Source organism: Barbus barbus (genome assembly GCF_936440315.1).
Source record: "Barbus barbus genome assembly, chromosome: 26".
In the NCBI taxonomy this organism is placed as follows: Eukaryota; Metazoa; Chordata; class Actinopteri; order Cypriniformes; family Cyprinidae; genus Barbus; species Barbus barbus.
In genome coordinates, this window is record NC_136754.1 from 17,166,322 (window position 1) to 17,182,025 (window position 15,704).

The 15,704-nt window shown below is 35.9% G+C and overlaps 1 protein-coding gene across 6 annotated transcripts in view; it reads left to right on the forward strand.

The window, feature by feature from the left end:
• Positions 1 to 287: 287 nt before the first annotated feature.
• LOC306845656 (collagen alpha-1(XV) chain-like) overlaps positions 288 to 15,704 on the forward strand; it is a 52,284-nt gene continuing 36,867 nt past the window's right edge. For 4 of the 6 annotated variants that reach the window (XM_079378572.1, XM_079378573.1, XM_079378574.1 and 1 more), the window contains exons 1-2: positions 288 to 553; positions 648 to 718. In XM_079378572.1, coding sequence (XP_079234698.1) covers positions 522 to 553; positions 648 to 718 — 103 coding nt within the window. In that variant the 5' untranslated portion in view covers positions 288 to 521. Of the gene's footprint in view, positions 554 to 647; positions 719 to 11,795; positions 12,281 to 15,704 lie in introns of those variants that run through there. The other 2 variants (XM_079378570.1, XM_079378571.1) reach the window with 1 other exon arrangement.

The window sequence follows — 15,704 nt, forward strand, 5'->3', positions numbered from 1 at the left end:
AAACTAGCTTATGGCTTATAAGTGGCAACAACTTTAACGCTACAGTAGGCCTACTTTAAACTGCGTGTTTTGTTTCCCTACTGTGTATTGTATAGCCTATTCTCTAGGCTAAACTGCGTCTAACCTTTTTTTTTTTTTTTTTTTTTACAAGAATAAACATATTTCACATTTCGTCTCAACAAATAATGGTGGAACATGACAGAATTCGTGCTGTAACTCGCAGCCAAGGATGATAAAAAAAAAACATATTTGTTCAGGGATTGAACAGCCGAGCTGTTTATGGGGTCACTGCACTAAAACGGATTTGAAAGAGTGGAGACCGTCGCTTCTCAGAGATTTTTCGGGGTCGGATTTCAGCAGTCCGTAGCGCTGTTTAGTGCTGAGACTGAGGCAGTCTTTGTTCAGTTAGTCTGAAGTGAGAGACCGGAGAGTCAGTCAGGAGGAGAGAAGTGAGAGAGGACAGAGAGAGACAACACTCTCTATTCTGGAAGTGTTGATATCCACGGTTTTGCACTAATCTTATGCGCAAACTGCTGAGGAAAATGAAACTTTGGTAAGTGGATGGGATGAACAGATACAATTCATCAAGCAAACAGTTGTGCATATGTTGTAGTGCATTTGCGTTTAACATCACTGCATTCGTTTAGGCTCCTGTCTTGGCTCGTCGGTGCGCATCTCGCCTTGAGTTATCGCTCATCTGCGCTTCATGTGATGGAAGGTTGGTGAATGCTTTTAAACAGGCCTGTTTAAAACACTTTTAAGTCAGCTTTTATTAGTGTATTGATATGAGGTACGCCACTGGGTTGCACTGAAATGCAAAACGAATTTTGCACAAGTACGTAAAAAGTGAGTAGCCAATACAGTTTTATACTGAGGAGCTATTTCTATGATGTGACCCATAAAATAACTTTAATTGATCCTGTACACCACAGTGTGTATTTTGGTTGATTTAGTCACACTAAATACTATATTTTTCTTAAATCTAAAAATTTTTTAAGATGTCTTCACATGAAGTTTATTTTAGGTCATTTAGTTTTACATTGTGTGAATGGGGAAATATTAGGTTCAGGCCATTTTGATATTTTTACAGAAAAAGTAGCAAATCTGACACCTGTAGGCCTTTATGTGTTGTAAAGAGCATGACAGAGTTGTAGACAGGTAAGATGATGACTGAGGTGTGCGTATGCCACCATGCATACTTGATTTGATATATTTATTATACTTATAGATTTTATTGCTTATTTAGAATAGAGAGCATGAAATGAAACCATCCATTCTTAAGCTTTAATGAAGGGCTTTACTTGTAAATCTTCTGATCACTTACCGTCACAGCAAACTTCTAATCAATCAGATCTTAAAATACCTTGGAGATTAAAAACTTTATTGATCTCATAGATGTACATGTGATTTCATATTTAGATAGATGTCTATTTCAGGTATTTGTCCAATATTCAAATTATATTACAAAGCAAATATTTCTGTTATTTTATTTTTGGTATAAAGTTGGTGATTTTGTTTGTTTAACTCAAAATTAAATTTTTGATGAGCGGACGAGTAGAGGCGATGCACTGTGAAATTTGAATGTTCTCTCCTCCAGGCGTAGACATTGTGATTATCTAAACACTGTCTTTGTATTATAAGTTTTTTTATGCTGTAAGTGTGTAGGTTTAAAGGAACTTTGTGTGTCAGTCCTAAGGAATCACTTGCAGAGGTTATTGTGCACCATTTAACTGCTTGTCACCAGGTGTGATGCCTATATAGAGATTCAGAATTAGGTGACACGCAGTAAACATGTTGTGTGATGAGCCCAGTGTTGTCGTTCAGTGTTTGTGGGCACCAATAGAACAGGTCAGAGCAGGCAGGTGACCTCGATTTTAGAAATATTGTTGCATCTGCTTCCATTGCTGTCCAAAGCTTGGAATAGTTTCACGGCCTGCATTTTTCAACACAATTATGTGCTCAGACGTCTGGAGTGGCCAAAAATTGAAGGATAAACTGTTAGAATAAAGTCAATCCTTCATATCCTCTCTGTACTGGTTAGTTAATGAGCTCACTGTCTTCAAAAGGCAATCATCCAAACAGCATGACAGCCATGTAACTTGAGATGCTCTCCACTGACCTGAAGAGCTCCACCAGTCTTTGTATCTCTTTTAACTGATAGTAAGGTCGTATTAGTTCATAACATCAACAGACTGAAATGTTTGCTGTTTTTAATGTAAAAAGTATAATTAGTACACTGCTGTTCAAAAGTACTACTGTGAAATATTATTTATTATTTATAACTTTCAAGTTTAAATTTTCAGCATCATTACTCCAGTCTTCGGTATCACATGATCTTTCAGAAATCATTCTAATATGCTGATTTGGTGCTCAAGAAACATTTCTTATTAATAGCAATGTTGAAAACAGTTGTGCTGTGTAATATTTTTGTGGAAATTGTAATACTTTTTTCAGGATTATTTGATCAATAGAAAGTTCAAAAGAAAAGCATTTATTTTTTTTTACCTATAACAAATGTAATGTATTTTTGCTGAATAAAACATTATTTTAATAAAAATATCTTAATGACCCCAAATTTTTGAACGATTACGTAAAATTGAACATTAAAAGGGTCATATGACGTTGCTAAAAAGAACATTATCTTGTGTATTTGGTGTAATGCAATGTGTTTATGTGGTTTAAGGTTCAAAAAACACATTATTTTCCACATTCTGTACATTATTGTTGCTCCTCTACGCCCTGCCTTTCTGAAACGCTTTGATTTTTACAAAGCTCATCGTTCTGAGAAGCGAGGCATGCTCTGATTGGCCAACTATTCAGTGTGTTGTGATTGGCCGAATACCTCAAGCTCGAGAAGGAAATGTTACGCCCTTTACGTATTGTGATGCAGTGTCCCGGTGCGACGACACAAAAATAAAACCTAAAATAAAACCCATTATAAACGAGGCATTTGTTGCATCCAGTGGGGACATAATTACTGATTATAATGACTTATACTGTCTTTTTAGCATCGCGTTGCATCGCGCCGCATAAACATTACCATGTCTGCATTTGTGATTTGAGAAACGACAAACAACAAGCGTTACTCTACACTGCTCAAAACTCACGTTTGAATAGTCAGTAGCAGAAACGTACTTACAGGCTGTGAGTCAGAAGCGTCAGACTGTCCTTGCAAAGTTGGAATTGCCCCACTTTATAGAAACAGCCTTTGTGCAAGCCAGCATTGTAGGCTACTCTTCCAGGTTCAGGAAAAAGTCCTCCGTAAAATGCACTGCACAGTGCACTATTTGGGTTGAACTGTTCTGCAACAGTGTTGTAAATACAACTTAACCACTGATTTCTAGTTGTGTCCTCTTTTGGAAGCCATTTAAAGTACTTTCACTTTCACACAATGAAACACAGCATCTCCAGGACATGGCGCCGGCGGCAGCAACACTACTACAGGGAGATTAATAGTTCCACCTTCTTTCATTGCGTATACATTTGGGCGGTGTATTGCAAATCTTACCAACATCGTGACGTAGACATGTGGGGGTGTGTTTAAATGAGCCGTTTTAGGGGGGGCGTGGCAGAGTCTTACCTTTTATAAAGAATATCTCTTTGGTTTTGAGCCTTTAGTCTTTGCAACTTCGGGGATCTTATGTATACACAAACAGCTTGTAACACTCCAAAGAGAAAGGAAAACTTGAAACCGCATCATATGACCCCTTTAACTAAGATCAGTATATTATTATTGTTATTTTGTGTCAATTTTATGACAATACGTGACTCTCAAGTAATAAAATAAATAGAATATTACACTGAAAGCTGGAAAAAAATTATTATTCTATCTGAACATAGGCTTGATTGAGTCCTCAGATAAAAAAGGGTTAAGTGAATAATAGAAAAAATAGGCAAATTCAAATAAGCTGCTTAACATCTGCTCATTTTGTGAGTGAAAGTGAGTGAACACTAAGAAAAAGAGATAATGTGAGATGCTGTTGTATCTGCATTCTGTTCATTGTTTTAGGCAGTTAATTCAACCTAATTTCTCTTCCAATCTGGTTATACTGAATAGTATTTAGATCTCCTCTTCTGGGAACCTTTAATACACACTGTAATCGAAACCTATTTAGTTCTTGTTCAGAAACATAAAAGTTTGTTTCATTGTAGCCTACATGGGCTGATCTATACCATTTACTTTATAAAGAAGGTAAGGGTTAAAAGCACTAGTAAAGTATTAGAATATTTGTTATTTGTGTGGAATTGTCTGAACTAGTTTAGTTATATAGCATATACCAATACTGATAGCTAAATACTGTTTTCTCTTTACCTTTGAAATTACATTTATAGGCCCGGTTTCATAGACAGGCCTTAGCCTAAACCAGGATTAGGTCATAGTTCAATTAGGACATTTAAGTAATTTTTATAAACATGCCTTAGAAAAAAACATTACTGGTGTGCATCTTAAGACAATACAAAGGCACTGACATGTTTTAAAGTCAGTCAGTGCAAGTTTCTTTCAGTTGAAACAGCTCAGATTTACATTTTAGTCTGGGACTAGGCTTAAACCTCGTCTGTGAAACCGGGGGATAATCTTCTAAAGATGAGTTGTTTCATATTTTGTATTTGTGGGATTTGAGCCAAAAAAGAGATTTTGAACATGTTATATGTTGTGTTTGAAGCTCAGTTTCTGAAACTGTCTGAGGAGTGATCAGACACTCTTTTTGACACAAAAACAGGTCTCTGGACATTTTCCCACTGATCACCGTATTCTTTTCGGCATGAGATTTGCATCTTTTTGAGACATTATTGAAGTGAAAGCTGGTTCTGCCGCTGCAGTTTGATTCATTTCTGCACTGTCCATTGCTCATACGTGACTTTAATTGTTACTGATGTTGTAAGCTGTGCAAAAATGGTCATTTGTATGTTTTTTTTTTTTTTCAGTGATTTGCTTTGTATTTGTTGCACTAATGAATGGATTCATGTTTGCTGCGGTTGGCACTTCATTTCTAAATTCTTCATATAGGGAGGAAGGAACCCCCCCAAAACAAGTTAATGTTCAGCATTAATAAAATTCAGCTTTAATCAAATGCTCACATTAGTCTAATTCCTTCGAGCTCTTCCCTGCTGTGAGAACACCTGCCTGAGAACACCTCTACATTTAACAAAGCTGTCATGTTGAAAGTGTCATTTGTAGCCAAGTGGCAAATGAAATAAGAAATATAATATTTGTATTATTGTTTATCTACCATTTTTGACTGATATGTGATCATTGTTGTGGTTTGTGGCTTATGCATGCCAAGCTTTGCTCTGTGGGCTCTGTTTGTTTCCTCAAAAAATCCCTGGTTTGATCCTTCTGAACAAAACACTGCATTAGACCAGATCACCTTAGATGAGTTAGTTGCATCTGTCCTTTGTTTCCTTCATCAATTCAGATACTGTAATATGCTGAAAAGCATATTGAGCCTAAAAGTGACATCATCGTTGTACAGGAAGTTCCGCTCCACCGTTTTTCTGATATACAATACATCCATTTAGCCCTTACTGTGATATATTACACACATTGGAAAATTCACAGCATGGAAAAAACACATCAGCCCTCCAGCCCCCCAACACAACAAACTCATCTTTCCCAGAGAACTCTGGGTAAGGTTCACACTGAGTTTGAGAATGGTCTGAATGGACAGTCGTTGTCCACTGTTGTGTTTTCTTTCTGTGTCACCTAACTAGTAATTTAGGTTTGTCAACAGTGTGCTTGATTACCTCATTTCTACAGACAGTCAGTCCTATCACACACACTATAACCACCCTGAAAATAAAGGGAGTAAACTCAGTAGCACCAAGTAAATAAATAATTTAATTACATAAGTAGGTGGTGGTATATTATATTCTTTAATGTTTGAGTCTAATAATAATGTGATTTTGCAAGTGTGTTTGTAGATGACGTCACAATGGGGTGCAGAATTGCTACAAATAATTGTTTGTTTGTTGCATTAATAATAACAATTAAATACAATTTGTATCATTATATATTATCTTTAATAATTATTATTTGTTTGTCGATCTATTAAAATAATTATTGTTTAATTAGAATTTTTCATTCTTCCTTATCCAATAATATTTATTTAGTTAGTTAGTTAATGAGTTAGTTAGTTAGTTAGTGTAAATGATACTTAAATAATGATAATAATATAATTTGTATTATTAATGTTATTGTTATTAATTATTATTGTGTCTGTCTGTCTGTCTGGAGCCTTAAGTTAAGAGTTTTGTTCAAGGGCACAATTGCTTGCTTCTTGAAAGTAACCCTCCAATGATCCTTAACCACTACACCACAGCACCCACAAGTATGTTTCTTTGGGTTAATATAGTCAATAGTCTGCTCCTCTAATGATGTCCATTAGGTTGGTTGTCAAATCTCACTGGATTTTTCTTTACTCTCACAATAAACCACAAATATTCAAAGTCAGGCTCATTTAAACAAACTGTAATATTAACTTGGCATTTTGCAGACGTCATTGACAGATTTATATTTAGATCACATTTAACCAGAAGTTTGGTCATGTAACAATGTGCACTCACTTCTAAAACCTGTTTAAACCTGGTATTAACATCAGTCTTGGTTGATCTGATCACAAACCCTGTAGCCCACCTCAAAACATTATGTTCATTTACTATGTTTTTTTACAGTATTTAACATTATTTTAAATCCACAATCACCCCAAAAAACCTTTTGAGGACCACATGTACTCATTCTGTGAAGATTCTTTGCCTTGCTGTCCTCCATTAAGTTTTGTAATTACTTTGGGGAGCCTCCTCTTCCATTGTCAGTCAACTGTGACCTCCAGGTGGGTGATTGAATGATTGAGGCTGGACAGAACGCGGGGGCCTGGACATTCCTATCATTCTCTGCCCAGGAGTCGAGCCTATCATAGACCCTCAGGGACTCTGCATTACAATGAGCATGGTCAACTCCCTAAAACATTACCTGCAGACTTCACCAGTACTTATGAGAAGGAGTTATAATGTATAGCATGTCCTGCTGTTGCCACATTCATGCTGAACTCCTGTTCATATTCGGATAATTGTGTAAAAGCTGTGATGTTTTGATGTTAAACCATCAATTAGTTCCATAGCAGTTCATTAATGTTATTTATTTCATGATTTCATAGAGAAAATTTAGCAGTTATATGTAATACAAAAAGATCGGTTACTGTACACACGGATAAAACTGAACATTTCCTGCTCTCAAACTGCAGAAAGCTCTGCATACTTGCATATTTCTAACAAGAAAAAAGTGGGTGGAGGCTGATGCCATAAAGAAAACATGCATTACACAGAAGCAGCATTGAGTGTGAGCTTCTCTCTGCTCTTATAGGTGTGTGAGGAGGTTATAATGACCTGGGTCAGAGTGAACACTGGGCCACTGTCTGCCCGGACACAGCTCCTCCCTCCCACCCAATTTCTCAATCTGATTGGCTCAAAAAATGTACTTTCTGTGATGTCATGCTACCAAAGAAAACATCCACAAATACATATGGCTGCAAGCCAAAGATAACTAGGCCACCAAAATATTTGGCAAGATCTCGCCTTGGTGTGGAGGTGACCGTGTTCCTGGGGTCTAGTTACCTGTGTCCCTGATTAAGGGTTCGTCTTATGGCACATGATTTAAGTGAAGTAGCTCGCTCAAAGCAAGGGGAAATTCTTACACTGGATATTTGGAGGAATTTACTGTAACTGTAATAGGTGGGTGGATGCATTAGCTACTTATTTCCACTACAGTTCATCCTTGAATTTTCCTTTTTTATGTATATTTACCATATATAGTGGCCCCAAAAAGTAGTCTTATAAATGTAACTGTATTATTTAACACTTCAGTGTATTAAATAACAATTTTATTTTATTTTATTCTTATTTTATCTTATTTTACTTTATTTATTTATTTTATTTTATTGTATTTTATTTTATTCAAAAGTGCACTTTACAGACAGTGTCCAGTTGCATAAAATGCTTAGACTAGTCTTACAACTTAGTCATCCATTTTTTTTCTTTAAGACTTTTCATAACTATTTAAAGTCAGTCACATCAAAACATAGATTTGTCTAATTTAAATTACAAGGACAAAAGCATTTTGGATTGTGGATCATGTTCATAGTTATCATCATGATCTACAGCCATGATTACTCTCTATGTAAACTTGAGGAGAACCAACTTCATACTTCCATTAAAAATAACCTTGATCTGTTGCTTAAAAGTCATTGCAAAAATGTTTCAGAAAAGTTAAAAAATCTAGCAAAATTGATTTGTAAAGGGTGGTTTGCTATGTGCAATAACATTTAGACATTTAAGTGTGACTGTATAGGTTGAAATAAATTTGGGGTCACTGTACAGAATCGGTACTATTTACTATCATTTAGCCAGATTTATATAAAGATGTCTTGCAAAGCTACAGTCTCCTTTTTGTATTCAGTACCTCACAAGCAGCCAACAGACACTGTTTGCTTTCCTGAGTTGTAACTGTGGGGTTTCTGCTTTCAAATGGTTGGAGAGGAAGATGTAAACAACTAATCAGACTACAGGCTACAGAATATTGTCTGACATCAAGTATGCTACTGCCCTTGAGTAACAGCCCATGGAGTCACTAAAAAAATGAAAAAGCTGACAATTGTGGACTTTGATGAAAAGCCTTTGGAGTGTGATTTTGATTTAATGTGGCTAAGCACTGTTTTTGTTCACCCACGAAGCCTCCTTCATTTTGCTAATTGATTCCTGAAGCCCTGCTACTGTCAGCTCCTGTTCTCCCACTAGTGCTGATGCTAATCCCTCAGTACTAAAGCCCTCACACAAACTCACGACCAATCAGTCGACCACCACACAGATAGTAGAGCCAGTATAGTGTCTAAACTTGTAATATGAGTATTTCAACACTTTAGAAAGAAAGAAGTTTTGATTTAAAATGAGCAACAAATTGTTAGCATGATGGCTAATCACTTTGTTTACATGTCTTTGCTGGATTTGTGTTAGTGGGGTTTACAGTTTTTTTGTAGCTTCAGTGAGTCTGTTTGAGTGAATAAGTGGTAGATTTTTCACTGCGGTAGAGTTTCTGTAACCCGCCACTAGGGAGAGCTGGATGATCACTGTTTATAAAATCAAAGTCCTGACACATGTCATTTAAAGGGTTCAAATTTTATTCCATTTACAGAATGCTCACAAAATGTGATTTTAGAATCAGTAGTTATTATTTTCTCAAAATGGATTTGTATTGTTTTATTATTCAAAATCGCAATGCCTAAGTAGGCCTACCACAATACTGTAAGTGCTCTGAGAGGTTGAATAAGGCAATAATTGACTAATAGACTATATTTTTTCTGTATAATACTGTCTTTTTCAGTAAGAGAAATGTAATGGAAATAAAGTGTCTAGCTTTTAATTTGTGTCTAGCTCTTAATTCAGGCTCTGCCATTTAGAAGACAATAATGTCTAATTGCTCTATTGGGCATAATGCCCTTGAGTGGAGGCCATAGCTGCTAATTGAGACTTTTCAATAGACAAGAAATCCACCGTATTGCACAACTGATGGCTTTTGACAATAAACCAATTATGAATGTTGCTGGGGTACAGAAAAGGGAGTAGTGTGGTTGGTTGGATGGATGGGAACATCATCTCTCCTGCTTAACCTTCAGGCCTCAAAGATCTCCTGAACCTAAAATAACAGGCTAACAGTTTGAGTTCCTTTTTGTTTACACGAGACTCTATAGAACGTTGACCCACTGTCTTCCTTATTTTTGACCTTTACACTCTAAAATCTCTTATTTTCAGGCTTATTTAAGGCTAAAAGGCATTAACAGCAAGTAACTGTTCTCTGCTATATTGGTTTAGATATTAAATTGAGTTTTTTTGGACGAGTTTTGAATAATATGCTGTTGTTGGTGTTTGTTTTCTAAAACATCTTCTGTTTTGACAGATTGAAAGCAGAATGCAATATTAGCAGGACAGTTATTTATAGTGGGAATGTCCCTTCTGGTTCTTCTGGTCTATGTGAAGACACAGCCTTTCTTCTCCCAATAACCCTGTTGTAAATTAAACCTTAAACAATCTGCAACAATCATACTCAAGCACACACTGTCACCCTATGGATCAGAACAGACTCTCTTTGTCAGTGTATTGATGATCACTGAGCTGTGGAGTCTTGGCTGATGAATTTGGCTCAGTATTTCCATGCCCTGATTTTTCCCTCTGCTTGCAGAACACAAACTCCTAGTTTTCCCATGTTCCTGGACATGGAGGCCATCCAGAATATAACCAGCCCTCTGAGAGTTTTCTGATAGCTCCATAATGTAGGCTAATGTTTGACAGCAGAAAGTACATTATTGTCAGTAAGATTATTGTTATTGTTTTGTTTTGAAAGAAATTATACACTTTTTTTGTTTTGTTTTTTAGCAAGGATGCATTAAACTGATCAAAAGTGACATTAAAGCCATTTATGGTGTTACAGACAGTGTTGGGGTAATGCATTACAAGTAATGTGAGTTACATAATCAGATTACTTTTTTCAAGTTACACATTACTTTTTTAATTTACAGGAAAATATCTAAGTAACCATTTATTGACAGACAGCTCTCCTGTTCCCACACTGAGATAAATCAGGAGTAAGTTGTGTGTGCTGTGTGTTACTGTAGTTCTACACTAAATGCGAATATGCATTTACTCATCTCACTCGCACAAAAACAGATTCAGTATTTCTTAAAATTCATAAAAACTGTGAAAAGCAAACTCAGAATATTATGCAAATCTGCAATAATTAAATGTTTACACAGAAATCTTTTATGTATTTAATCCCATTTTATTAACCGTTGCTGTCTTTGCTGCTGACCTTCAATCATCCAATTCAACCATACCAATAAGCAAAAATGACTTTAGATAAACATAACATTTGTCTTTTATTTTTATTTTTTTTTGTGATTGAGAAGTGTTGAATTTTCTTCTCTTGCATCCTGTTCTTCATGCATTCCAGAATGGCAGCATAGCTGAAAGGTTTGTTTGAACTTTTGGAATTCCTTCTGCCTGAGGCTTATTCATTTACATTTTGGTGTAAAAGGGCTTTAATATTTGCCAAAAACAAACAAGTAACCCCAATGCCAGATGAGAAAAAGTAATATAAGGCAATATGTTTCAAAGTAACTAAGACAATTAGTTACTTTTCTAGGGAGTAACACAATATTTTGATGCATTACTTTTAAAAGTAACTTTGCCCAACAAGATTTCTATTTCAAATAAATGCTGCTCAGTTCAACTTTCTCTGCGTCAAATAATGCTGAATAAAATGTATCATGGTTTCCACAAAAATACGCAGCAGCAACTTTTTTAAATTTGGTAGTAATAAGAAATGTTTCTTGGTAGTAATAAGAAATGTTTCTTGAACACCAAATCAGCATATTAAAATGATTTCTGAAGGATCATATGACTGCTGAAGTGGCTGCTGAAAATTCAGATTTGTCATCAAACATTTAATTGCTGCTCTATTATATTACTTTTCGTATCTGCTTGAACTTGTACTGTTACCAGAACTGAATCACAGTTGCACTGAAAATGCATCCAGCATCCTTATGCCTTCTTATGGAAATGTGCTGCTCAGTGTGTCTTTACTTGTACTGCATGTCCATATAAGCTGAAGAAAAACATTTAGCAAGCTTTAAAACTTCATAGCTGCACACTGTTGTAAATTCTTCAATTTTTTGCAATCAAACCACATTGCCATGGGCTGAATCTTTGTCAGAGGTGGTAATTAGTGGAGGGGATTTAAGGAGGGGGCCGAGGTGGGGGTCAAAGGCTGTGCATTCTGCCTCTGTGTGTGCTCGACAATCCCATTACGATAGAGTAGAGTATCGGACATTTGGCTGTCCTGCTGAATACCAAAGTCTGCGTGGTGCATGGGGTACTGAGGGGGTCCAGAGAGGAGACGTGCGGGAGGAGCGACGTAGCGTGTTTTGGCGGTATCGCAGCAGTGGACAACGTACGCTTATCTACATCGCTCAGCCAAGCAGCATGGCAGCCCCGGTGCTGCTGCTGACCTGTCTGGTGCTCCTGAGCCTGGTCAGTGTCTCATCTCAGATCCAGTGGTTCAAGTTTCTATGGGTCTCAGAGACAACCTCGCCTGCTCCTGCTGTCACTACACCTGCACCCACCACTACAGCACCAGAGGAGAGCACAGCCCCTGTCTTCCCAGCCTCCCCTCCTCAGCCCACAGAGGGATCCAGCAAAGCCAGAGCTAAGAAACCTCTCAGAATGTGGAAGAGTGGTGAGTGTTGGTCAGAATGAGGGATGAGGGAAAGTTTTGAAAGTAACGGCTGCTGAAAATTCAGCTTTGCTATCACAGGAATAAATTGCATTTGAAATATATTTGAAATATAAATTCAAATAAATTCAAATCAAATTTCACAATATTAATGTTTTTACTGTATTTCTGATTAAATAAATGCAGTCTTGGTGAGTATATGAAACATTTGTTAAAAAAACATTGGAAAATCTTACTGACCCCACACTGTTAAAGTTCAGCGTTTTGAGTGTCACATGACCCTTCAGAAATCCTTCTAATATGCTGATTTGGTGTTGTCAATGTTGAAAATAGTTTTGCAGCGCGTTTCTTAATTGGCATGTGTTGTGAGGATTTGCAGCGCGTTTCTTAATTTGCATGTGTTGTGAGGATTTGCAGCGCATGTGCTGTCAAAATGATGAAGATGTTTTCTTGATTTGCTGGTGTTTTTTTCTATTTGCATGTGTTTTCTGAAGTTGCAGTGCGTTGAGCTCTCTCGGCCACTGTAGATTTTGCTTAATTTAGTACCTAAATTAACCATACTTTTAAAGTGTATTTTACTCAGAAACATCTAAGAAAATAATACAAGAGATATCATGTACCCACTATATGTACACTACTTCTAGTATAGCACTCATCCAAACACAGAGACTTCAATACTTGGTACACAATACACAATGACAGTAACATTCTCTGGTTCATTTTTGTGTATGAATGTGTCATTTTGAGTAGAAAATAAACTCCAGATGTAACAAAATTGAAAGTTACTAAACCTAACAACAAAAGCAATGACAAAACAGTGTAAATACAGTGGGAAAACAGGAAAAAAAATCAACCTTATTAATTATTCCTGCCCCAATGCATAATGGGAACCAGAAAAGTTGAGTAGGTCTTACTTCATTTTAAAATTAAGTAAGACCTTTATTTAATTTATATTTATGCTTTAACTTCTACAAGCTTAAATTGAGTACCAGTATAGAATTTACTTTGTTTTATGTTTTTTTTTTAATTATTGGCTGAAGTAACTTTTTCATATAGCAATTACATTTTTCTGTAGTATTTACTTGGCCACAGAATAATTTTTATCAGTGAGTAGACTAAGTTGACATGTAGTTGCAAAGCTTCTTATTGTCGGCAGAATGTGAAAGTGGACTATCGAAATTAGTGTTGCCATATATTTTTTCCAGCAGGAGAGATTTGCATATGTAAGATGTGTATCATTATAGTCTTATTAGTTTTAACTTATCCAAATGTCATTTGGGTTTAGCTGTGTGTTTGGATCATTACTGAGATTATGGTTCACTGATGAGGCTAGCAGATATTAAAGTGCATCTTAACTCTGAATGGTTTCTAATTGGACTATGCCGTTGTGTGAAAGAGATCAGCTTAGTGGTGTTCAGTAAACCCACTTTTCTCTGAGAATAATACTAAATCACTATCACATGATATTATAATAATAGGATTAGGAGCAGGAGGTTTTTGGGAAATTGGGGTCGCTGATGGAGCATCAATTGCAGGTCCACCTGCTGATTACAGGCACAAAGATTGCGAAATTAACCCTGGGGTCCAAACATGTTTCTTAATTAATATCTCATTCATCCCATTACTTCTTGCAGTTGCTGAAGCACTTTTCTCTTCAATGCATTCAAATGTGATGTGAGTTTGGTCAGAATGAGAGATGAGGCTGAAGAGAAAGTTTTGAAGCTTTGGTTAAAAGCTATTTTCATTGGTTAAGACACAAACATACTCATTGACTATAAATGTATTTAGTTTCCTTGAAGATTTAATTTTTTTTTTTGTAATGAACCAACTGGAGAGATGTATTATACACTCATGCACTTTTACTATTTGTCTCTTCGTGGCATTTGAATGTGAAATTCAGTATACTGTAGTAATTTGTTTTTCTAATCCTTAAGAAAATTAGTTGCTTTGCACTACTGTGTATTTTCAGCACAACCTGCTTTGACCTATAATTAATTTTATATGAAGAGAATCTTCTCTGCTGTACTGAATGCTGCTGAGTTATGAAACTCTTTGTTGTCAGACAGACAGAATTTGCTAGAAACCCTGCAGCCCTGTAGTGCTGTTTATTTGGCATGTTACCTCAGTTTTATCAGATTGAAACAGCAATTAAGCTTTTTCTGAATGTTGTCAATTTGAGGCGTCTTTGGGGTCAGCAGCGGTGTGTTCTCATTGGCTACTGAGTTTTTGATTGACAGCTTCTTGACCTGGAAGTGAAGATGTCAGTGTTGCGCCCCCAGTGTGGATATGAGTGTCTCTCAGTGGCTTTCATTTGAATGATATAAAGTTAGGAGTTTTGTTTTTGAATTCAATTTGTATTTATCTGTTGCTACTACTCTGTCAACATAAGCTTTTAGGAGCGCGAGAGAAAAAGAAGATCATATGGAGGTTTAATTGTTAAAGTACTGTATATAAAATACTGGAAATATAGTTTTTTTTAGTTATGTTATTTAGTCAACATTATCATCTAACATTTATAATTGGAAATACATTTTTAAATCATCAGCTCTTTCAAGTGTGACTTTTATAAACCTGTTGAATGAATGTAAATGAAATATGAAATAATTAAAATAAATTTACATTCTTCATTGTCACTAGCATATACACAAATATCAAAGTGAAAGTCTTGGATGCAATTATGTTGTGACAGGAAAGACCAGAATCCACGAAACACTAACTGCATAGTATACATGTAATGCACTGTATTCTCATAATTTACATTGCTACACAAAATGCACAAGAACATAATATAGGTCAGATGGATTACTGTCACGGTCACTGTGTGTGGTTTTTAAAGCATCTTTAGGACTCACAGAGATGGATTATTTGCCTAAAAATCTTAATTTGTGTTTACCTGTCCAGTAGAAAGAAAGTAATATGCATTTGGGACAGCATGAGGGTGAGTAAAAGATGAGAGAATTTTTATTTTTGGGCGAACTATCCCCTTAACAATCATATGCTGTTAGTATGTTAATTCAAGATCAGCATAGACTAATAAGAATAAAGTGCAACCTCTTGTGTACGTGTGAACTGTGTTTGTTTTAATCTAGAGCTCCAAAGAAATTCAAATATTTGCATAATATCAGGTGTCTGAAGATCAAGATCCTAGTCATTCAAAGGTGATGTGTCTGAACAAAATAAGATTCTTGTCTGATGAGGGCAATGGATCTCTGGTACTACCACTGCATTCTCTGGGTCAGCATCAGAGGTTTGTTTATTGAAAAGTTGCTCCACTCCCTGGAAATTGAGAAAGATGTATTATAGTCTAACAATACCAGCTGCTTTGAACTCCCATGACACACTTCAAACTTAAATATTTCAAACAAATAAATACACAATATAATTATTAAATTTTATATATATTAGTAATTATATTAGTAATTTTAAC